Raw genomic sequence first — 25,976 nt, forward strand, 5'->3', positions numbered from 1 at the left:
CTAGAACACTTAAAAATCTACAGTCAATTCTAGGCTTCCTAAATTTCGGAAGAACATACATTGCAAATTACGCAGAAAGGGTCAAACCCCTTTATGATCTAATAAAACCTGATTTTAAAAGAACTAATTGGACTCAAATACACACAGAAATTATGAGATCCTTACAAACAGACATGCTAATTAAAACAAAATTAGAAACACGTGATAACACACGCAATCTTGTGATTCGAGTCATCCCAGGGAGATGCGGATTCACATACCTGACCTCTAATGAGGGAGAAAAGGTACCAATTGCATTCAAATCACACTTGTACACAGAAGCTGAACAGAAATTCAGCATTAAAGAAAAAATTGTTCATGCAGTTCAAACCGCGATAGCTAGAGAAAAAGATCAAGCGGACGGTAGACACATCACAGTCAGAACAGCTGAATCAGCCTTTGAGGCATTAACAACACCGTGTAATTTACCAACAACTACATTGAATCCGGAATGGATACAATGGGTGAATTCAATCACAACGGACAAAGTATACTACTACTTTGATCCAGAACTAGAAGAGTTAAAAAATCTAGAATATGTAAGAACATTCCCTCTGCCAATCGACATTCTGCCCTTACGACAGTACGCCTGTGTAATCTATACAGACGGACATGCTCAACCCCCCGTTTGGGGAGAACAAGCATACAACCCCACATGTGGTATTACAAAAGAAGTGTGGCGCGGAGGTAAACTAAGACCTCTATTAACAAAAACACACTCAGTTGAAACTAATTCAGAACAACAGACTGAAATAATAGCATTGAAAATGGCGCTAGATAATGCGGATCGCGAATTCCCGACACTTATAGTGTCCGATTCATATTACTGCGTCAAATCATACAACGAGGATTTGCAGACATGGATTCAAAACGGTTACAAAGATGACACAGATGCAACAATAAAGCAGAAACTGCTCTGGGAACAAATAGCTCTTTTACAAAAAGAACTACCAAAGACTCACGTGACACACTCACTGAGTCATCAACGTGATGGCGTTCACGTTGCAGGGAATTCATTGGCTGAAACAGCCACAGCGGCAGCCACTAAATCGGCTCCCGTAGTTCGAAAAAAGCGTACATTAAAATACATTGACGGTGAAACAGTGCTGGCGGTGAAAACGTCATCAAAAGGCGACTGCTCAGCGCTACCGATCAACTATCCACTCAATTATACATACATAATCGATGCAAACTCCGTCCCTTTTGCTCGAATCCCTGGAGTGGGGGATAGAGTGATTCCAAACATGGACAGGAGAAACTTGTTAATCGCAGACGCACATATGGGCGAGGGTCTCAGACACCTCAAACTAAAAGATTCTCTGGAAGAATTACAATCAAGGTACTGGTGGCCAGGCATGAGCCTACATCATACCATGTTTGTAAAAAACTGCCCGAACTGCAACAGGAATCGCAGAGGTGAGAGGAACGGTGTAATACCGTGTCGTTTCACTCCAGAAGAAATCACCAGTAAAAAGCAAGGTTTGCGATTAACATATACAGGCTAGTTTCCACTTATAATGTAGATCACCAGCACTCGGCTGACGTCTGGACTGTTATACAGAGATTTGCGAGTCTAAATGGCATATACGCTAAGAGCATGCTACGTTTGACCATTGTTTTCACTCTAGCCCTCCAGCCTGAAGGGAAACATGGCCAAATGAGCATAGCACAGCGGGAATCTTCTCACTTCCTTCCTGAGGGATACGGGATGGTGTAAAGAAAAAACCAAGGCATAAAGCAATCTATAACGGAAAGGATATTAGGTTCGGGAGCTGGGTGGGTCAAACATCTAATAGGTGTCCAACGTAGTCTAAATAACTTGCCAAGAAATTCTCTGAAGGGATTCAGTCCGTACGAATTATTATTTGGAACTAGGATGTTGATCTCTGACCTTGATAGTCAGACTTCAGTGGTGAAAGAAAAAAGCTTTGATATCAAAGACCGTTTGGCTATTTTGCAGGACTTAAACAAAACAAGAAAAGACCTGAGCAACATAAAGTTGAAACAGCAGCCAACAACCACTGAAGAACCACCACCTGTCCCAGCAAGACCTGTCTGGATTCCAAAAGTCGGGGATCTAGTCAGAGAAAAGATCGCGGTAAAGAAGGAATTTGGGCCTTCTTACAGAAAAGCAGTTCCTGTCTTGTCTGTCAACGGGACAAGATCAGTTGTACTACCGCCACTTGCTGGTAAAAAGGAGAACCGAGTTGTATCCATCGACCTGGTAAAACCACAATCATGTGGCCGATAACAAATAGTAGGCCAAGTGGACTCCCAATAAGTAGCAGAACACCAAGGTTTGCTACCAGTACAGAGGTCCTAACTAAGAGGCTAATCACATTCGAAACGCCTACAGAAGAACAACAAGGACTATGCAACAATGCAATGGAACTTAGACCTCTGAAAACCCAAATAAAAACATTTAGCAGAGACACACCAACCTATAATGAAGTAACAAACGACTATGCAAGAAACAGTAATCCTGAAGCAATTGGAACAATTGACAGAACTGCATCCGGCTACTTCATAAACTTCGATGATTCCTCTGAAGGTTTCACTGAATCAAAGACACAGCCATCATCAAAACCCTTTAAAGATAAAGCTAAAGAACTTTTGAAACAACTGAAAGAAACATATCTGATTTCTCCATGGCTTGAATTTTGGGTGGGTTTTGGTGCATTTATCCTCATACTTTGGCTCATCGTGATACTAACATTGGGACGCTTCATTGAGGGAAAATATGCTAAAATGGACACAGCAAGTCAGAAAATCAACTTGATCCTCAAACCACACACATCTTCACACGTCAAGAAAAGAGAACTTTCTTCAGTCAACTTCACAGCCAATCCTCTACCGGGTGGGGTAGCATGGGACAACACTGACTACGAAATCTATGGTCCGGTTGAAATCCTGAAATATCCACACCAAATTAAGATCTCATTGAGTGACTTTGTAAAACCAAACTCATTTGCTGATGATTGGGACTTCGAAAGCATTAATAATATGATGTCTGACTTAGTAATGTCTGCTAAATTTACCAAACATGATTATTTGCAGGGTTCTACAAATTATGATAGTATGTATTGCTACAACCACTATGGTAACCATTTCTTACATAGATCTGCACAACCTAGAAATGTTTTAAATTATAATCAATGGGAACATTGTGCAACACCTCCAAAAGGAAGCTCAAGAACCGTCTATGACAAATATTCATACTTTTCAGGTTTTAACACAAGTAATGCTGAAACATTTTATTTCAAATTGTCAAATAAGACAGGGACAAAGACCATGATAACAAACACGAAATTGATATATTCAGACTCATTCTTTGAAAAAATGAATACTTTTGGTTTTGATTATTGGGACAAAAATGTTGAAGTGAAAAGTGTTTGGGGTACAAAAGAATGGCAAGTACAGGGTATAGAATCTTTGTTTAGAGCCTGCATGATCCCAGAACAAATTATATTTTTAAATGACACTGTTCAACAAACCACCTGTCTTGGCCTAGCCAAAATCAAAGACTTAAATAAACCGTCTATTCCTAAACCGACAATGAACAGCAATAGCTCTACAGATGAGGAGATAGACGTAAACTATGTATTAAACCAAAACAGAACACATCCTGATTGGAAACAGTGGTTGATCTGACCCACAGATACTAATAACTGTCAAGACAGATTCCTGAACAAAACACAGGGGTTCAAAATGACCAGGCCAGACCCTAGATATCCTCAAAGACAACACCCAGGGATAATAACCACCTATTATGCCTTCAATGGCTACAAACTTCCACACTGGCAGAAATTAAGCAACACTTTACTTTACTTACTGATGGTGCTGACTTGCGTGATTTCATTATGGGACCGCGCAAACGGCGTCAAAAACGTTTCATAGCAGCCTCTGTATATGCAGCATACAACGAGGCCTGGAAGGTTACTCAAATTGAAACAGCAGAGAGAATACGGGAAATTGACCGTATTAATTTGGAAAAATCACTTTCTGTAGTGGACAATGGGTTAATGACTCTGTCCTCCAGAATTTTTTCTTTGGACAGCATTGTGTCTTCAGCAATCGACATATTATCGCAGGACTTACTGTTGTTACAACACGGTCAGTCTCAATTGCGTTCCATTGTACAGCTTGGCTGGACGTTACAAAATCTGCGTTCAGGCTATGTGCCTTGGCGTTTAATCAACACAACGTCACTATTCCAAATCTTTAACCTTACTGATAGACAAATCAGTATGGCACAAAAGGGTGCTGATTATACAATCCTGAGCATTGAGAAACTTGAGAGATTACCAGTGACAATGTCAGAACGACCTGTCAGTGAATGGATAATACATGGGATAATTAATATTCCAATTTCAAACTTCAGGTTTCAATACTGCCAAAAATATATACAGGCTGGCATGTACGAAAAATTGGGAAAGGGGTACATTAAAACAACATGGAACCTGCCCTATTCACATGCATGTGTCAGTAATAAAGGACAGAAAGTGTTTCTTAGTGGCAATAATTGTGCGATGTCACTAAGCGGTACACTTCTGTGTAACGGAATTAGTTTGCACGGAGCCTGTGAAGGGAACTCAAATAACCTTTCATGTCACCAGCAAGGCGCACCTGCAACAGAGATAGAACCATTCTTTCAAAGACTCTATAATGGGAGTTACATCCTAATTGTAGACCGCAGATGTTGTAGTCTTATGCCCGGGACTCCTTATCTCGTAACTACGACTGCGAAGGTCAAGTGCTGTGGACACTCATTGTTCCCCAGCTCCTTTCCAGACAGGGAGGCAAGGGCATGGCCCAACTTGAAAATTACTTCTATTCGAATGGATACTTTAAGCAGAATGAAAACAGTGCTTCTTCAGACGCCGACAAGGCTCACGTCATCAAAAGAAACGTATGATCTCCAAGTCGCAAGGACGACTGCAGAGATACACTCCTTATTATCAACTAATTCCCCCATACATTTCGCAGAAATCCTGAATGAAATCTTAAATATTTCTGATACCAGTGGGGTCTCACAAGTATTTAAGACAGTATTTTCGATGGCATTAACACCATTCAAAGCCATACTGGGTATTTTTCCAGATTTCGTCCACTCGATTTTTGGCGGACTTCCTCTCATTTTAGGACTGATTGCAGGAATCCTATTCCTAGTCCTTATATTTCGTTAAGGCAAACCATGTCACAGACAAAACACCTGCGACAAGGGAAGAAACAATCCTAGCCATTGGATACCGGGACCGGATATCAAGAATCCTGGGACTATCCCGGCTTAGAGACCTGAACATGACTTGGTTTCTATCATTTCGACCAATATGGCAACAATGTGTTTTACCTGTATTAAGGTGCCTGCTATGCGGAGAAGAATGCGTGCTAGACACCTGTCTGACGCTACAATCGGATGCGCCAATGGATGCAGAAACATTGTTGAGTCCAACAAAGGCTCACGCTTTGTGCTGCCCTCAAAGGCTACCAATCCTGATGACGGCATTCGTGGAAGCTTCACCACTACGATTAAGGGGTAGTGAAGTACAAGATGAAAGCAGCATCGATCAGGTACGACCTTCTGTCAGCAATCCAAATCAGAACGTCAATGGAGACAATCATGCGCACGAATGCATGGTTACACCTTTTTCCGAGTTAGTGGAACTCTCCCAGGAAGCTGTTGACAGCTTTTTCGAAAGCCTAAATGATATGATGTTCTCACCAGAGCAGAAATAGAGACTTTTGAGCAAGCTCGCACACGGCGTTTCCTGAATTTGGCCTTCAACTTTAATAATAGAGTCACATGAACAATTTTCCCTCCAGTTCACGGACAGCAATTTTTTCAGCAGCCCCAAAATATTTTTGCATATTTTTCGGGACACTATCTTCTGCTTAAAGTAAGAACTATTCTTAGAGAACTAAGATTTCTTAATTTAAATAGCTTATAGACATTAGCTGCCCGCTGGCATGTTCATTGTTATTATATTATGTGATGGAATGGTCTCGAACTTTTTTTCTGTATTAAGAGCCATTTCATGTGTAAATTCTCATATACCGAATAGCAATAATGTATACAAATGCGTGATTACTTTAGCATTATTCTACAGCTTGAGTGCATACAATACATATGACTGCATTTTTTCCGTATATTTGAAAATTTCAAGATACATTTATGTATTTTGGGGTGGTAAGGTATACACAATACTCTATAGTATATTGTACTATGTTTTACTACGCATAGATTAGTAAATATGTCCATAGTTAGCGTGGAGTGGGTGTGATGTATTCCTATAGGTTCTGAATCGATCCCCCTATTCCTGACCCTATTCTGGTTAACAAACCAACAAGTTAACTAGCAGTCAGCCCATGAGGCAGCAAACCCCCATGATGCAGATACCGTTATCTGACGAAGCCACACTACGGCACAGGAACGTGTTATCTGATTAGGTCATAACGCTAGCGATCTAATTAGACAAGCGATATTCCTCCAGCCCCTGATAAGGCATACGGAGTTCTCTAAACAAATCAAACCTATGACAACCTGGGAAAAACCCTGCGGCCATTGTTTTGATTTCACCGAGAACTTCAGCAAAAGAATGTGCTAACGACCTGGTCGTATGACATCCTTATTGACGTATCTATGTCCATCCTTACGTCAATCTCGGCACCTTAAAGGTATAAATATTACCGATATTGCCCTATGCAAACACACGCGGGGTGACGAGACGGAGCAGCCATACTTGCCGAAGCCCAGAGCAGAGCAGACCCCGCTGGCGCAGCCCCGCCTTCCTGACGCGCTGAGAACGAGACGCGCTGCTTTCTCCTGCCGAGAGATCCAGCACCGGCGCTTCCGGGTAGCCCTCGCAGGCAGCCTGGAATATCGAGACCAGAGAGAGAGATACCATCCCTCATTCATCCTAACTTCCAGGTACAGAACTGAATAACCCCTCACAGAGAATTCTTTAGTCAGTCACTTGGCAAAACAAACTTAACTTAAACTGTAACTTTCTATTCCCGCCCACGTATTAGGCTTAGGTCAGGTACACGGGGTAGGCGTATTTAGAAACACCAGTTGAGTACGTTTAGTCAAATGTATATGTGTATATATCTATTTTATTGATTTTAAACCTTCATATGGCTTAGAAACCATATCAATGTTTTTACAGTATTATTTTATACTTCTGCTTTTAATGTATGCACTTTACTTAACTATAAGTATTGCAATAATATCGATCCATTTCTCTTGTATGAGAAAAGAGACTGATCAATAAATAACATCTTTTATTGAACACGCCCGTCTCTTCCTTTTCTCTACAATCTGATGAGACTAAGAATGCACGTACTGACTGAGTAAAATAAATTGCCTTTTGTTCACACGACTCTCGAGATACACTCTTGATTAGGGGAGAGCAAAGTTGTCATGTTCTATGGTTGTCAGAAACTAAATCCCTTCTTGTCTATCCAGGGAGGTTCAACTCCTCCTTGCCTAGTCGAGAAAGTTTCTAGTGAACTCTGAGCTAAGCTGGCAAACCCAAAACTTTAAGTCTAATATCGACAGTAGTAGACCTAGTTAACGTCTGGTCTAGGCCTATACTATTGAAGGTATTATTCCAATGCGCAGAGCCTATTGGGATGATAGGAACTACACTACAGATTACCTCATAGACTTTGGGAGGAAGATTGAAAACTCTCAACTGTTGCCGCTCAATCTCCATGCATGACGTTGGTGTGTACACAGGTTCCAGTGCAGAACCATGCCCATTTGCTGCACCAGGAAGTCCTCGCAAATGGTCAGACTGATCGGACAACTGATACTAATGTTCAGGAATTCAGGATACCATACTCTCTGTGACCAATCTGTAGTCACAAGGATGACTTGGGCCGGGTTCACCCTGATCTTCTTCCAAACTTGGGCAGGAGTGATCTCAACGGGAAGGAGTACAGGAGTCATTGAGACAAAATTCATCTCCGGGCAAGAGCTGTCTTGGATACGCCACGCGTATAAGTGCTAAGATTTTATTCACCACTGGTGTTGTGAATATATCTAAGCAAGGTTCTCAGAAAAGACATTGCACCACCTCTGGGTGTAGATGTCATTTGTGATCTGTGGCAGTTGTTCCATTGCCAGGAAAATGTCCTGAAATTCCAGCCATGTCCAGCGGTGCCGTGCCTCCTGGCACAGGGTCAAGGACCCAACCCTACCCTGTTTGTAGCAGTACCGCGTGACTGTGGTGTTGTCCGCAAACATCTTGAAACAACCTTCCCTCTATTGAAGCGAGGAGGTGTTTAGTGCCAAGCAAATCACTCTCAACTCCAACAGGCTTATGTGGAGCTGAAACTCTGCCGGAGATCAAAGTTCTCTGATCTCAAAGTCTCCCAGATGGCCATAAACCCATGAGTGATGCATTTTCACCACCGTGAGATCTGGGTGGGGAAGGAGGTGGGGTCTGACACTGACCCAATCTCGGTTTGTGAGCCAACGCTGCAGGCTTCGCTGGTCTTTCACAGGTCCCTCCGATACATGGACCACGTCGGAGAGATTCCCCCAATGCTGCACCCACTGGGGCTTCAGCTCCCACTGCATTGCCCGCATATGCCAGCAGGCATGTTGTACCACTAGATTTTAGGAGTCCAGAAGATCCAGTAGCCTCATAGTCAATCTTGCCGAAATCCAGGATAGAGACTGAAACATAGGAAACATATCCTGGACTTACCACTACGGAGGATAGGCAGGTATACGGAAATATGCATCCTGCAAGTCCAACTCTACCATCCAGTCTCAGTGGTCCAGGGGAGAAAGGACCTGAGCCAATGTGAGCATCCTGAATGTCCCCTTTTTCAGGATGTATTTGGGCGGCATATGTCTAGTAGAGGTTAGAGGCCTCTGTCCTTCTTCTACATCAGAAAGTTAAAGTCAATAGCAACCTCGACCTATTTCTGATGTCAGCATCAGCTATTTTGGCCAAAGAACCTGCACTTCCTTCCTGATGCAGCAAGGAGAGTTGGTCCTCTCTCAGCGAATCTGAGGATGGTGGCATGGGCAGAGGGGTTTCTGTGAATGGAAGGGCATAACCTCGCTAAACAATTTGGAGCACCCATTTATACAAAGTGATGGACAGCCAGTGGAACAGGTGGTGATTTATCCTGCTGCCGATTGGTTGCGTGTGATGTTGTGATAACAAATGAAAGGGGTTTGAAGGCTGCAGTTGACAGGGGGGGCAGATTTGGCAGATCTCTGGCTTTGGTACCACAAGACTTATGGGAGCCGCGTCCGCAGCCATGAAAGGACGGGGGAACCTGTTGGCCATGGTGGCTGGGTGGAAAAGGACACAGCTGATAGCACCTACTGTGACCACAAAGGGACGGAAGGCAGAATGGGGCTGGCATAGGGCCATGGAGAATACTAATAACCAGGTGATGGCTCTGCTGTCCTTAAATTGCTCAATCTCTAAATCTGACTTATCACCAAACAGGCGAGTACCATTGAAGGGCATGTCTATAAGAGAAACACGGACATCCGCCAAGAAGCCAGTCGACCTCAGCTAGAAGTGGTGAAGAAGTACCACTGAAGAAGCAATCGCTCCACCTAGCGAGTCTGCTGTGTCCCATCTATAGCGTACTGTGAACTTTGCTGCGTCCCTGCTATCAGCAATTGCCTGGGTCAGGATGGCTTGGGCCGCCTCTGAGACCCTGGGAAGCACTTGCGCAACAAAGTCCCAAACTGAGCCCAAGAGGCCTGTTGTGTTCATCAATCGCAGTGCAAAGCCTGTGGAAGAGAAAATCTTATTGCCAAATGTGTCCAGTTTCTTGGATTTCCTATTTGGGAGTGTGGGAGGCCTGGGTTAACTTTGGGCTTGGAGGCCTGGATGACCAGGCTCTTCTGGGTGGGGGGGCTGGGTGAGGAATGCTGTATCCTCAGCAACGGGTCGATGGCGGAAGGCTATCGTCCTATGACAGGCGTACCTGTGCAAGGCTTGGGCCAGGCACCAAGCAGGACTTTAGTGAGGGCTTCATTGAAGGGGAAAAAAAGTTCCCGGAGGGTTACTCCAGGTTTTGTGGCAGCTACTCTCTCAAGATGTTGGTCGTGACTGCCACCGAGGGCAGCGTAAGGTCCAGGACCTCAACCGTGCTCAGTACCACCATCTCAAATGAAGCCCCTCACTCCATTGCCACGTAAGGAGGAGAGATCACGCCAGTGTTGGTGAGGTTTCCATACCTCTAGCATTAGCCAGTTCCATGTACCAGTTATCCTCGGCCAAGGGCTCCTCAAGTAAGTCAGGTTATCCATAGGGATCCTCAGATCCGCGTCAACTGTATTCTCCACTGGGCCAATCAAAAAAGTGAGGCACTGTCTCTGACCCAGAGGGTCTTGGTCTGGATGGTGCCGGATTCAACATCGACGACGCTGATCCAGCACTGTATCAGAGTCAGAAATGAAGATGGGGTTGACACTGCATAGGGGCCAGGAACAGCAACACTGGATTGGACTTCGGTAAAGGTCGTGGATCTGCAGCTGGAGCCGATCCGGTTCCAGGAACAGTTCTAAAAGGCCCATCTGGCGCCGAGAGTGAACGTGCCACCAGAAATCCAGTTAGGGCACCTTCTGAACCCCTGGGGTCTGAAGGAGCTCCAGAGGAGTCAGCTAGCCAAATTATGAGGTGCACAGCTTTTTAAAATTCCTCAATTGGGCAGGTATTGCTCCGGCTCAGGGAAATTCAGGGCTGCGGCTCAAGGAAATTCAGGACTGCTCAGTGCAGACCCAGATTCTGGCTCTGTGGGGAAAGTGGGGGAAGTGTGTCATTTTTATGTCTCGCCTTATGACTTGGACCAGCGCAGTGAAGTCGAAGAGCATTTTGAGTTCTTGGCCTTCTTCTTCTGGGACTTACCAATGAAGATTGAGACCTCAGCGATGACCTTCAGGAGCAACTCTGAGAGTGGGCCCAGGACTTCCATGCAACTAGGACCTGGAGCGAAGTCTTCTGATGCCAAGCGACCAGGAGCTCAAAGGCATGCTCCTGGACTGTCCTGAGGGTTCATCGAATGGCAGTCTTGGCAGGCCTTGGGGTCGTGACCCGGCTCCAGACAAACCAGGTGGGGGTCTGTCACAGACATTTGCCTGTGACAGGCTGCACAAGATTTAAAACCCACAAGCTATTTAGAAGACATTCCTAAAACAATCTGGGAGCTAACGCTTAAAAAGAGTTCAACAAAAAGTTGGAAAAAGCAGTCAAAATATGACTGAATTAACTCTTTTGGAATTGCACTGATGGTGCAGAAAGAAAAGAACTGCTGTCGGCATGCTGGGGTGGCGCTTACATAGGCATTGCGCACACCACATATGGTGCAGACGAGACCAATGAAGAGCCAATAGACACCACCTACTGGCACCCAGAGGTAGTGCTTTTCCGAATTCAGTCTTGAGAATATTCTAAGGTAAGGATTCTATCAGATAACAACAATAATTACCAAGAAATTTCTTAGCTGTTGATGTCAAAATGAACACTCACTATGGTCTGACTCTGCTTAAATAACTCTTGCTCTGCATTCGTCTTCTCACGAAACAAACTTTACCTTTCTAAGAACATATCCGACAGCTGATCCTGCATATCTGAGGAAAAGCTTGTAGAGCAAATCTACATACGACTTCTCAACAAAACCGATGAAATCTTCGAGCGGGCCACGGTACTTACCATTTGAAGGCCCGTTTGCATAGTTTGGTGGAATTCATTTGTGCTGTTTTGTAACACCTCAGGCCCCCTCAGATTTTCAGGCAGAAAAGGCACTGCTTTAACTGCTAGTTCTCCCAAAGCATGCATATAAGTGTGTAGCATTTGCTGACATGAGAGCCTCGCTCCTTGATGCAAACATCTTCATCCTTAGAACATCTAATTTTTTTAACCCTCTGTCTGTGGGATTCGTGACCATAGTATTCTGTGTTAGCTCACCAGCAGAAGTCTGGACATTAAGGCTTACTGGTATTCCATGAGAAGGCCATGGATGACCGCCTCTATTTATTTAGGCCATACTGAGGACAGGAGGACCAAAGGCAATGACTTCTGTTGCTGCTTAAAAAATCTCATCTGTATTCCTCACCACTTCTTCACAATTGGCCTGCTTAGCAGATTAAAAAAGGGGGTTCTCCATAGGGATGGATGTAGAGATAACATAATTATTCAAGGATGAAATTAATATTTTCGGATGACATATTTCATGCGTCTGCTTATTATTTTAAAACTTCTTTCTTTGTGGCCCAGGATGGAGCAGACAAAACGCACTAATGGATAACATAGTCAAAACAAATGTGATGAGAAATTATCACACTGCAGGGTCAAGACAGACATAAATATGAAGAGTTACATTTATTCATCAACATTTATATTCAGGTTTTATGAATAGTTTTTGAGTTTAAAGCAACTGCTGTGTTCCTTGTCTAACATTCATTTAAAAGGCAGTGGGTGTCTATATAAATATTTAGTTCAGAATATACCCTGGGGTAGCTCAGTGTAGTCTGGCAGGGAATAAAATATCTGCGTTTTCTACTTTCTCTTTGCGAAAAAACGTATTTGTAGCATTGTTTAATTTTTAAGGGAACTCCTCTGTTAGAAGTTCGACCCGTTTCGCACAAAGTGGGTTTTATGGCCTCATCAGTACATTGAGAGAGAAAGGGTACCATTTTCCTAAAGTATAAATATACATATAGAATTATTTACTAAATTAGCGATCAAATCCTATCAGAGAACTACACTATCTGCTTAATCACACCTGAAACAAGTGAACACACTGTAAGACAAGTTATTGCCTGCTGTACTGCCTCATAGTGTGAAAAATGCGTAACAATAATCAGCCCGTCAAGTAAAGACGGATGTATGACGTTACAACGCATTCTTTTACAGCGCATGCCTCTACAACGCGGTATTTACAACCAATACCATTACAACGCATAGTGCTTTTAGGCGCTGGATAGTGATTTATTTAATTTACTATTCCAACTCCAGTCCCCGTGGATAGTAGGGAAGGTGTTGGATAGTAAATTAAATATATTCCCTATCCTAGAGCGCCCCCCAGCGCAATGCGTTGTAATGGTTTGCGTTGTAAAAGTTGCGTCGTAAAGGCACTGCGTGGTAAAATTTGCATTGTAAAGGTTGGACACCAGTAAGGACAGCAGCTGATGAAACACCAAGGACCACTTATGGAAGACGAAGGTGCATCAAAAAGCATGCCAAACTTTGAGTGAACTAGCCAACACAGTCACTTGCCACAACAGTATTCCGGTATTTCTGGAAAGGGCACCCATCAAAAAACAGGCCTATGTCCGGAAGTACCAAGTATGTTCTAATAATAATCGAAATAACAGATCATGTGTGAAAATAATACAAATGTGGACCGGAAATTCAACACAGTATAGTTTAATAGCGGTTCTTAACATCCTTGCATAGCGAAAGGTGAGTGTAACGTTGGGCAAAGCAGCAAACCCGTGTGGTATATGAGAGATCTTCGAGGTGCGCCTCACAACAATAAGCATACAGATTAAATCTGAGCCAGCCTACCACACACGCGAAACAGAAAAATACTCTTAATAATATTCCCTGTATTTGAAAGATGTACAAGCGTATATATATATCTAAATGCAGACGCGGACAGTGCTGTTGTTTATGTGAAGTCACATAAGTCTATGTATCTGCTCATTTTATCTCCAGGTCTCAAAAAAGAGGTATATCCTCTGGCTCTTCTCCTCCAACCACAGTCCTACCAGCAATGTATTGGCTGTACCTAGTAACCGCCCACCACACTTCACTGCTACATCTTTGATCCCTTCCATGCTCACCTGCTTTGTCAATCCAGGCCCTGTATCCATTGAGCTCCCTCTCAATTTGCTGCTGTCTGCGTAGTTTCATGAAGGCGCGGCGGTTCTCCACTCTCTCTCTTTCTTTGGCAAATTCTCTACAGGAAATAAAAACAGACATCAGCTTTACCCTTGGAAGAAAGGGGAGAACATGTGGTGTGGTATGGTAAGCTGAATGTTTATACAAAGATATCTCTGAGAGATGAAGGGTGCAGGAAACATTGGTCATTCAGGAACCACCAGGGGGTGTGCTGCAAACTTTTTTAATGTGAATATATGAGCAGTCACAGGTTTCACCAGAACAGCCACTTGGCACCATATAACTATTTGTTTACATTTTTGGTTCAACAGTAAACCCCCTCCTACTATATATAAACACAGCTCAATTTTGAGTGACAATGGAAGCCATAAATGTGTAGAAAAGACGTCGGACAAGTTTCATATCCCCTGGCCCAATGTGACATTGAAAGGCAGATCCTGAAGGTGGAAGACCACTATGTAGGAGAGCTTGTGATCATATACCCGTTAGTTTCATCAATAACATATGTACATTTGTGTCAATGGAAAATGATTCTTTCTTTGTGCCTTCTAGCAACCTTTTTTCTCATATGTATAAATCCTAAATCTTTTTTGATGTTAAAAGTTGCTGAAGGATTGCAGGGCTGAAGCTCCACATCGGTGTGCTGCAGATAAGACTCCTTTGTTTTAATATAGTTACCTATTAACTATATTTTCTTCAATTCTAGAGCTAAATTGGCTACATGTTTCTGGCATTAAGGTGATAGTGTTAGTTTTTTTTGTAATTTGTATACAAGTTGGTGTCATGGAGTTTAAACATGTTACCAGAATACAATTCTGAAGCAGAGCTGTAGAAGTGCTTTTTTGGGCCAAGAGAGATATTTCGGGGTGGGTTCTTTAAAAAAGGTATTTTTTTTATACTTTTTTATGTTTTGGTTTTCCTTGCTAGGTTTTCTTTTCCTGGGCATTTTCCGGTTTTCAAGAGTTTGGTTGCAGTCTTTAATTTGTTTAAAAAAGAAGTGCAGGTGCTGAAGATTTTGCCAAGGAGGCCGCAGCTCACTTCTTCCTCAGGTGAGCCCCACTTTCAACACTCTCACTGCCTCAGTCTCTATCTTCTAACCTTGATCTGTTGCCTGTCCCCTAAGTCTTTGCTCTAAGAGTCTATCCTCTCACCTCTCTAATTGTTTCCTATCATCTTTGTTACACCTGGTGTGTTACTTCATTCCCTGCATTTCTGATGTGCCCTCTATTCATTCTACCCCTGCCCTTTTTCCTCTTCACTGTTATCCATGCTCTGATCTCTCTCCCCTCTATCTTGGCTCTTTACTATCACTCTTCTAGCAGTGATTAGCTGTGTCTCCATTTTATAATTTGTCTGCTTTTTTCCTCTATCCTGTCCTCTCCATCCTTTCATTCTATCTTCTCTCTTCTTAATGCTCTCTTCTTCACATCATAGCTGCTTTCTCTTTGTATCTGATTTGCTCTCCTTTTCTTCTACTTAGCTCCATCTTATCTCTCTCCTCTCCTGTTGTTTCTTTCTCCTCTTTACTCTTGCTCTCTCTCATCTATAACACTGCTGCTGCCTGTGACCCCTGTCATCAGCCTGTACATGTCCCAGCTATTTTGAACTCTGCATTTTCCTGTTGTCTTTCCTAAAGAAGAGGAAGATGACATGTGTTTTACTTTCTTACCTACACTGAGTGCAAAAACAAAATGTACACAAAATGAAAATGCTTTTTTTGCATATATTAATCAGTGCAGTATAACTGGGTTATTTGCAAAACAGGTAGCTGCTCGAGCACAACATGTGATGTCACTACTAGTGCTGCCCGTAATTAGTAGGTCCAAGGATGGCGACGACATCCGCATCCACTGCTCAGCTTGCTGTGACCCTGCCTGCCCTTTCAGCACAGGCATTATCTCAGCCGTAATGCTCCCAATGCCGGTAAGTATGGCTGTGGTGACTACTGGACTCACGCACGCTCAGCATTACCATGCTGGGGTGCTGCGCATAGATTCTACAGGTGACACTATGGCGCACAAAGTTGTGTTGGGCCACAGCCGCATCGAGCATGTTGAGGATAGCAGCAATGCAGGGCTGTAGGATATGCTACTTTGGCTACACAGCAAGTGGAAAGTCCACACTTACTTTCGTTTATTCTTCCTCAGGAGCCCTCACTCCCAAGTTCCAAATGCACTCTAGCAGCTTCCTTGCCTCAACTCCGTCATGAGCCAGCCCCCAGCTACAATCATCCAATGGAAGATTAAGCTCAGGCAGTGGCAGGGTGCAGCAGACTCGGGGAATAGAATGCAAGACATAGTTTGCCGATGACTTCTAGTATTTGTGATCGGCGTGATGACATCATCACTAACGTGGTGAAACACAATCATGCCTGCCTAGACAGGCGTATGTTGCCTGTCTATGAACATTTACCAGCCAGTCCCCATGCAATGTATGTTATTATTTTTATTTTTAATTTGAAGAATTAATGTTGAGACCACCACCTGCAGAGTCATAAATTGTAGCCCCGGCCCTGTGAAAGAAGTGCCGGTGCTGAGCACCTGAAAGCACCTGCTCAAAATAAGCACTGTACTTCAATTGTTTTGAAGCAAAGCATTTTTGTTTAACAGAAAGGGAAAATTTGGGATGACCCCCCCCCCAAAAAAAAACACCCTTCCCCTCTTTATTTTCTGATTTTCCTTGTATTTGTTTCTTTTTTTACCTTTTCAGGCTTTGGAGAGTTGTGCCTACTTGAGTACCTGGAGGAGGGTGTTATGTTTTCTTCTTGTAGAGGGTAGGTATAAAGTGCATTCCCTGAAAAGGCAACATTCTTCCTCCACTTTTAGATGAGTACTTCTACTGTGCAATTCTATGGAGTTTGCTGATGATCCCTGTTGTATGAAGACGTACGTTTCTCAGAATTGTGAATAATTTTAATTTTACCATACCAAGGTTAGGGAAGAACACGTGATTATCATTGTTCGGCTTTACAACTGATTGAGGAATGGGTACTTTGTTTAATTATCATGTATTTAATGTTATTTTGCAAGGTGTGTTTAATACAGCGTAGTAAAAGCAACTACGAGGTAGTCTAAAATATAAATACTTCCAATTTGTTTACATTTTTTCATTATTTCTGATTTCCTTATTTGCTTCGTTTTTTTTTTAAAGTTCTGATGCAGAGTTACTAAACTGATTGTGCTTATCTGACTCCCTGAAAATTCCGTATGTTTTTGTTTCTTAAAAATTTCTAGGACGTTGTATATTGTTTGGTGGCTTTTAATCTACTTAAGAAGAAAATCTTTCACAGCTATTACTATTTTTTGCCCCACATTTTACCCAGGGCGAGTAGCAGTTCCACCATAGTCTCTGTAGTCTGTGAAATATTGGTGGATTTCTACATACTAGCTTGCTTAACTGGCCATGGGAAGGGTCTTCAAAATAATTTAATATCATGGTAAGTTTTTTTACTTTTTGCCATAACCATCAAAGTGTACATAAAAATAACAGATAAAATATTAAAATTGACGTGTATACGTACAAGAACATGCAATCATAAAGTCCAGTACTTATTATACTGAGAGTGTTAGAAAAAACTTGCAGTTAACAGTCACAAAATAGCTTAAAATAGAGGTAACTATTGTGTCCACGGCATATGTCGAATAATCTACATCCTATTTTAAAAACCGATTCAACCAACTAGTTCAAATATTACACATTAAACGTGCCTAGTTCATAAATTGCTGAAATATTAAAAGATCAGCATAATCCAGAACCCCAGACAAAGTGGACAGTGTAATGCCACATAGTACTTATTACATTAGAGTATAAAATTGGACAATGACCAAGATCACGCATGAAGGTAATGCTGCATAGAGTATGCCATTTCATGTATTAGGACGTAGGCACTAGACATAGGCACTAGTTAGAGAAAAACCTGTTAACAATGTGTGGTACACCACTGATATACAAGGGTGAATAGTTACAGTGTGGAGAAGGCTTATCCTCTAAATTGATCTACTGAAATCTGGATGTATTAAATCTGGATGTACTTCTAAAAAAGGCAGGCCAAGATCTGAGAGCACTAGCTGGACATTGTGAACAAGGTTTTAACAAAGGAACAAATGGCTTCTGATGTTAAATCTCTGGTGTTTAATGCACAATGAAATGATCTTATACAGTAGTGACATGTAGAGGCAGGTAAGCCCAAAGCAGAGCAATTGACTGGGCAAGATAGAACTTAGAAGCAGCTTTTGAAAGCAACTCAAGTGAGGCTGAATAGATCCAAGAACCGAAAAGTGATCATTTTTTATTTGTACCGGTATCAAAGAGGTCACCAAAACAACTCTGTCTCTGACAAAATCTGTTCTAAAATCCTTTGGATGAATGTCCTGTCTGTGGTGTGTGGTGTCAACTTTGAACTCAGTGCATTTGATCTCACACTATACACTTTAGCTAGATGTGCTGCTGACATGACAGTTTCTTTGTTAATGATCTAAACCCAGTTTCATTACTTCACATATATTTTGAGCTAACACCTCATATGCATACTCAAACTTTACTCCATTAGCAGAAGTCAAGCAGCCACTGGTACTTGTATAGCAGTCCATTCCCAGATTTTTATACGCAATGGGACTTTCTCACTACTTCATAGCCCCCTGATAAAATTGCCATTGTGATGGGCTCCCCAGCCAATCAGGGATGTATCTATGGCTCTTGTCTGAAGGCAATACAGCAGAAATGTGTATTCTCACAGAACATGATGTACACTGCTTCACCACTGGGAGTCCCAGCCCTTTCGGAATAACACTCCAACAAAGCTGAATTATCGACCAAACATTTTTGTATTCATAACTCATGGTACTGACATCTTCCAACGAGGAAATAGGTAGGGTTTTGTGGTCGTAGAATGGTCAAAATCCTCTGCGTTCCTCATCCTTCAATCACATAGCCATTTCTTTGCCTCCATCCATCTATTTTATCCTGCCTCCTGTCTGCAGGGATGTGAATGCCGAAGGACCTTGTCATGTATTGGTGTAATGTGTCAGTGAAAGTAAGTGTGTCAAAAAAAGAGTGCCATATCATAGAACTTAGATGTGAGTAAGAAATTACCTTCCAGGATATTATCCAAAATGGAGTAAAGGAATGTTTATTTGAGGCAAATTTGGCCTGCAATATTTTCTAATAATCATGATTTACTATAACCCACGGGGTTTAGGCTGTCCTTCCCAAGCAATCTATTTGATATTACACCATGTAGCGGCCTACATCAATGATGAAAATCTGATAGGGTACAAATATATCTACCATTTTGCATGTAATATTGACCCATTGTAGATCCAGATATGTGTGATTTGGAATGGCTCTAGGTGAGGAGGAAGTCCCATTCTTGACAGATTCATTGACTATAGGGCTAATTTAGATAGAGTGTGGTGAGCGGTGATAAGTCCATCAGTATGACTGAGTACTTTACTCCCACCATACCAACAACACCCGTGGCTGCCAAATTTAGAGTTGTCTGCCATACATGCGGAAAACTCTAAACAATGGCAGGAACCACCGTCACAGTGGTTCCTGTTAATGTTTTTGAAGTTTTAAAGTCTGCTGGACGTCTCCAGTCAAAGCTTTACAAAGTTTTACTTTTTTCCCAAAACAAACTCCGAAAGTGTAGATGTCCCAGACATTGAGGGGATGAGATAAGGAAGCACTGTAGAGGACGGTAAACAACCTTTACAACCAGGGCCGGACTGGGAACTGAAAGCAGCCCTGGCAAATTTTGGCAGACCAGCCGCCGTCCGGCGCATAGCGAGCGCAGAGAGCGAGCCCAACTGCTACTAGGGGGGTTTGGAAAACGACAGAACAAAATTGTGAATTTTACAGCACATTTTTCATTACATATTCAATTGTATCAACTTTCAAAGCACAGTAAATAGTAGATGAGGACCTTAAAGAGCACAAGGTTATCCACCCAGTTATATGTACCCATAGACGTTCTTTTAGAGGGTCCTAAATAGTGGGGTGGTACACAAACAGTCAATATGGCACCCTAGACTAAAAGCAGAGGGCTGCCTATGAAGATCGACGAGGAGCTAAGGATTTACACACTTGAAGAAAACATTGTTCAGTTGGAAGGCTATGAGATACAGATTGTGTGAAAAAGAATCACAAGTAGCGGCATCCGGTTCAACAAAATACATTTGCCAATGTTGGAATCTTACCTATAGGTGTAAAAAGGACCCTACAGGCTTCTGAAGAGGAACAGACAGGTAGAACGTTACACAAAGGTGCTAAATGGCTGCTGTAATGATTTAGCAGTTGAAGTCAAGCATCTGGCGTCCCTTGTTAATTGCTGGTACCACAGTCTGTGGACCACATGTGAGGCACTGGGAGGATTAAGTCATACCGTGCAATAAGCAGAGTAAATCTGCTTGTGTGCAGGGCCTTGCAGTAGTCTCTGGTAAGGTCTCAAGTTACTTGTAGCGTGTACAGATGTGGAGGGTGCCAGGATTTTGAAGGCAATTGTTGGTGCCAGAATGGGACGCCGGGGCTAGACGAGGCCTAAGATTTGCTGCAGAGGCACGAGACAGGGGCACAAGGGTCAGTTCGGGCCCAGGCCCATACAAAGTAGTGCGTGTGAGGTGCAGGGATATCCACACGTCTGTGCTCCGAGTCTGAACCGGGGGCAGTTGTGGTATGCGGGGCAATGCTCCAACAGGCATGAAAGACTAGAGGGCAGCCCAGAGCAGCTTGACCACTTGACATACGCCTGCACGCAGCAGCACACCCAATAATGGTGCATAGAGGCCCAACGAGATTGTGAGAGATCCGGGGGCCAGCTCGGTCCTAGGTCTCTCAACTAGTGAAACGACCAGAGACGCCAAACACATCTGGAGCACCACTCTGCTCCACTCACCCAACTCCTGTCCCCAGCATTGAGAGTCCCACACTCACAGGTGGACATGCACACATTATGGAAACAGGTACATGGGGCAAACGGCGAACATTCGACTTCGAGCGAATAAACTTCCTGTGTGACAATTATGAAAAGAAAAGAGGAAAAACGAAACGCTACGCACCTGATTGCCGCCACCGCCACGAGTCAGTAAGCAGCCAGCAGCAGCCAGCAGGCTCAAGGGAACGCCGCCATCTCCGCCGCCACTGCCAAGAGTCCCAGGGCACCGGACTCCGCGCCGCCGCTCCGGGAGACCACAAATCCCGGCAGGCCTCGCGGCGGCGCGTACGCAGTGACGCAGGTCTCGCTGCTGAGGGCGCCAGAGCCCTTCAAAGGGAGGAGAGCCCCGGCAGAGCGGGGGGAAACGAAACGCTACGCACCTGATTGCCGCCACCGCCACGAATCAGTAAGCAGCCAGCAGCAGCCAGCAGGCTCGAGGGAACGCCGCCATCTCCGCCGCCACTGCCAAGAGTCCCAGGGCACCGGACTCTGCGCCGCCGCTCCGGGAGACCACAAATCCCGGCAGGCCTCGCGGCGGCGCGTACGCAGTGACGCGGGTCGCGCTGCAGAGGCGGCGCGTACGCAGTGACGCGGGTCGCGCTGCTGAGGGCGCCAGAGCCCTTCAAAGGGAGGAGAGCCCCCGCGTCGCGGGACGCGAGCGGGACGCCCGGGGCTAAGCCCGGGCAAAGGGCGGGCCCTCTGAGGCCCTCAGAGGTCAACAGTGGTCGGGCGGGCCACCCCTCTAACATTCTTCTATAAGGTCAGTCCCCTAACAGGTTGATACAATGGCTGATTGTACCGTTGCAAGTAATAATGTTGACACCCTTACTCAGGACATAGAGTCCCCTGTATCATTGCTAACGTCGTTTGAGGCATTGATAGATACCGCATTCAATGAGATTGTTGAGACTGAAAGGAGATTCTCCATGGGTCCCTTGAGCAGTAACCAACCACATACCATGAGCAGTCTCAATGGCAACACCCATATAAATCCTGAAGTAACTGTGGTAAAACCCTCGCATCTTGCTGTTGATGTACCAATTGTCTTAGACGATGATGACACTGTTACGTACATAGCACCAGATGTAGCTCTTGGCCTTGCCTCGGCAACACCACCCACTGAGACTACCAATAAGGCATCTGATAAAGTCGTAGCCAAGAGAAAGAGGGGCCCTGTTAAATTAACCCACAACAAACGGAAGCAGCCATCAAGGATTGTAAACCAACCAACCCCACAAAGCATGTGGAATAAGGGGAAGAGACAGAAGCTGGTTCAACATATAGTACCTACACAGGAAAAACCGCATCTGGGTGACGTCGTCGTTATAAATAACGACGGGTCAAATTACATATCTATTTCCACCCAGACTGAATCCCCCAAAGGAACTGACAAATCCAGTCATTATTCCAAGTCTGAGGGGAACCTTATTGAGACTATCGCAGATACTATTTTTAATAACCTGGAAGGTCAAATGATTAAACAATTTAATAATATTTTTAAAAGACTTGACAAATTGGAGAACCTAATTAAAAATGAGGATGCCAAGAGAAAAGGTATAGCGAATTTGGACAAAATGAAAGTAGAACGTCTGCTAAAAGACCTCGAATCCACTACCCGTGTTCTCACTAACAGTGACCATGGCATTATCAGGGCTGTGGAACAGCAGGATACCATTAATCCAACGCAGTCTGTTACACCCAAGGTGACTAAAAGTAAAGGCACAACAGGCAATAACCCGCCTGACCCTCTAACTGTCACCCCCTTACTTCCACGCAATTCTACACGCGGACCTGTCACTTCGTCCAAACCCTCTGTTTCTGCTAACGCTGCAAGCGGACCATTAATTAATTCTAACAAAAAGAGTAACACAGCGATGCAGACAACTTTAACACAGAAGGGTCCTGTTAATCCCAGCCAGCGCGATAAAAAGATCTCGCATGAGGACACTAGGCCTATAAAACATCAAGGCCCTACCTTACACCTTCCACCTGAGGCTTGTCCTTATATTTTAGTTCTAGCTGGTATCCCACCGCTTAGGGAAGGTCAGGGAGAATCATGGGTTCAATTGCACAATAAGTGTATAGATTGGTTAACAAAACATAAGGGGGTGGGTTATGATATTTCAAAAGAGATTATAACCACACGGCGAGTAACTTGGATTGGTCCTCTTTTCAAAAACATCAATGGGGACTGTATTGTAATTAACTTTAGAAACCCGGGCACTGCAAAATTCTTGCTGAACAACAACTCTGGTCGACATGGTCCATCTACTGTGGTGACCCCTCTACCATTAAAATATTTCTATCGCCCTCCCCACAAGATGATGCAACCCCCACCAGTTTTTCCATTACATAATAGGTTTGGAATATTTCAGGACCTGGACACATTGGACTGACTGCCCTCCGAAAGCACCAAATTGCCTTCTGTGTGCCTCGAGGCAGTCCAGCTAGTGGAAACACCTCCAGAGGCGGCCCCGTTAACATTGGAGATCTCTCCACCAAGTACATTATGCAACCAACAGGGGCATGTCACAACTAAATCCGCCTCAAGAATTAATCAGGGTCCTTGTCTGAGGAATAATAATAATCTAAAAATTCTCAGTTGGAACATTGCGGGTCTGAAAACCAAGATGGGAATCCCTTCATGGAGGAACTGTGTCAACTGTTACGATATATTAATGTTTCAAGAAACTTGGTGTGTTGAGGACTTGCTGTTCGAGGGGTATAGTTGCCACAATAGGACTGCTTCGGCCCCTCTGTCTGGTCGCCCTAGTGGAGGATTGTCCATTTGGATAAAAATTTCTGCAGAAGTAACAATTGACAAACTACAAACTAATTGTTCTAGTTTCATGGCACTCTCATATACTCAGAGGATAAAACTGTGTTTAATCAATTTCTATAACAATGATTTTTTGTCCCAGCCTAACCCAAATTTTATTCTTTTATTTGATTTTATCAATGAAATTATGGATGGACAGGTACATGGGAAATTTGATGGCATTTGTTTAGGGGGGATTTTAATGCACATGTACATTTAAGAAATCCCCCATGTAAAAGAGGTATAGAACTGTTAAATTTTCTTGTTACTAGTGAACTTGTTAATTGCATGGAATATGTAGGTATGGAAAACCGAGTATCCCCATTTCCTACCTTTATTGGACACGGGGGAGGCACAACAATTGATTATGTTTTTGTCTCACCAGCTGTCGCCAAGGCATTAATAAGGGCAGAAGTAGTGTGCAAAATTTACAGTGATCATTATCCAATTGCCATCCACTTATCATTGCCGAGGGGTAAGTGTCCAAGACATGAAATAGGCGCAAGGGATTTGGAAGTCTCGACAGACAAATTGAGGGTAATCTGGAAGGGAGCAGACAATAAGGGAATCCTGGCAGAAATTTGTAAAAAATACCCAACTTTGATCGAAGATTGTCTTACTATTGAGGACCATGGGGCTAACGTGATTAAATCATTTTCTGAACTCTGTTCTGTAATTAAAGGTGAGATTTCCAGACCAGCCTCTAGTAAGGCTGAGGAAACGCCTAGATGGTTTGATGCCCCATGCTCCAAAGCAAATAGGATGCTTAGAGCTGCCTTAAAAACCGAACCGAGGGATATACCACGTGTAAGGTTGCTTAGAGCAGAGTACAAGCGTGCCCTACGCACCAGATCAAATGAATTACTTAAAACCCACTGGGATTCCCTGGCACGATCTGCTGACCTGAAAGATACCACTGGGTTCTGGAAGGAGGTAAAGGTGATAAGATCTATTGGTTCCAACTTGACCGAAATTAATTGTAACATTACTGGTCCTACCTGGGTTGCACATTTTGGAAAAATCTATGCAACACCAGATAATCCTCCTCTGTTGCTACCCCCCCTATACCCATTGTCTATTTCTGTATCGGAGGTATTTGATGCTATTTTAGAAAGTGCCGGGAATAAAGCGCCCGGTTCCGATGGGCTCTCTATTGACCAGTTAAAATGTGAGCCCGATTTCTGGGCCGCATTGCTCTGCAATGTTTTTAACAATTTAACGGACGGGCAAATTCCGGAAACATGGTCACGTAGCATTATTGTTCCCATTTTTAAAAAGGGCGACAGGCTGGATCCTGGGTGTTACCGTCCAATTTCTCTAATAGATAATACCTTGAAAGTTCTGGGACGGATCATATTTAAAAGGATTAGAACCTGGACTGATGAGAATAACATCCTACACCCTAGCCAGCTTGGGTTCCGTAGCAGTGTCGGAACGGTGGAACAATGCTTGAACTTGAACTTGATCATGGCAAAATATAACATTGCTAAGAAATCCCCTTTATACTTTGGTTTCATGGATTTGAGCTCGGCTTTTGATTTCGTTAACCGCTCCCGCCTCTGGTCTACCCTTCTTGAATATGGCCTAGACGACCATCTGGTACACTTTTTAGCTTTTTTACACCGTGATCTTAAAGCATGTGTACGTGTGAATCAAATGGGTGAAGTCTCTGATGATATTAGCATTGGTAGGGGGGTCAGACAAGGGTGTGTGCTGGCCCCCCTCCTGTTTATTTTGTATATCAACAAGCTAAGTGGCTCTCTGAGTACTCTAACTAGTGATGTACCTTACATCAATGGAGTCCCAATACCCACCCTTCTTTATGCAGACGATGCGGTCCTGATGGGCCGCACTCCCAAGGCACTCCGTATTTTAATTTCAGGCTTTGTCCTTTTTATGGCTGACTTAGGCCTAACAACTAATTTTAAAAAATCACTGATCATGAGTTGTGGGCCTAAAAATCACAAAATCTCCCAGATCAACTCAGGGTCAAATGTTCTAAAAAGCACCAGCACTTTCCCCTACCTAGGGTTGCTATTTTCAAACAGTGGTACGTGGCATGCACATGTATCTTATGCCAGGAATAAGTTGGGTAAGGCCATTAATTGTGTAACCTCTCTAAGACAACCTAACCAAGCTGATGTAATAACTCCCCTGGTTAAGATATATCAAACCCAATGTATGCCAACCGGCACTTATGGGGCAGAAGTTTGGGGTTATACCAACTGCTCCCATATTCAAAGAGAAGAAAATAGATTTTGCCGTAAGGTATTGGGGGGGGTTATTTGTTCACCCAACTATGTAT

The 25,976-nt window shown here is 43.5% G+C and overlaps 1 protein-coding gene across 1 annotated transcript in view; it reads right to left on the reverse strand.

Moving 5' to 3' along the window:
* The window catches only part of CACNA1E (calcium voltage-gated channel subunit alpha1 E), a 1,292,345-nt gene that overhangs the window by 671,463 nt on the left and 594,906 nt on the right, over window positions 1–25,976 (reverse strand). Inside the window, exon 7 of the mRNA XM_078643465.1 lies at window positions 13,865–13,980. Within this exon, the coding sequence (XP_078499591.1) occupies window positions 13,865–13,980 (116 nt within the window). The remainder of the gene's footprint in view (window positions 1–13,864; window positions 13,981–25,976) is intronic.

The sequence above is a fragment of the Lissotriton helveticus genome, chromosome 1_1 (assembly GCF_964261635.1).
Source record: "Lissotriton helveticus chromosome 1_1, aLisHel1.1, whole genome shotgun sequence".
NCBI classification, from domain to species: Eukaryota; Metazoa; Chordata; class Amphibia; order Caudata; family Salamandridae; genus Lissotriton; species Lissotriton helveticus.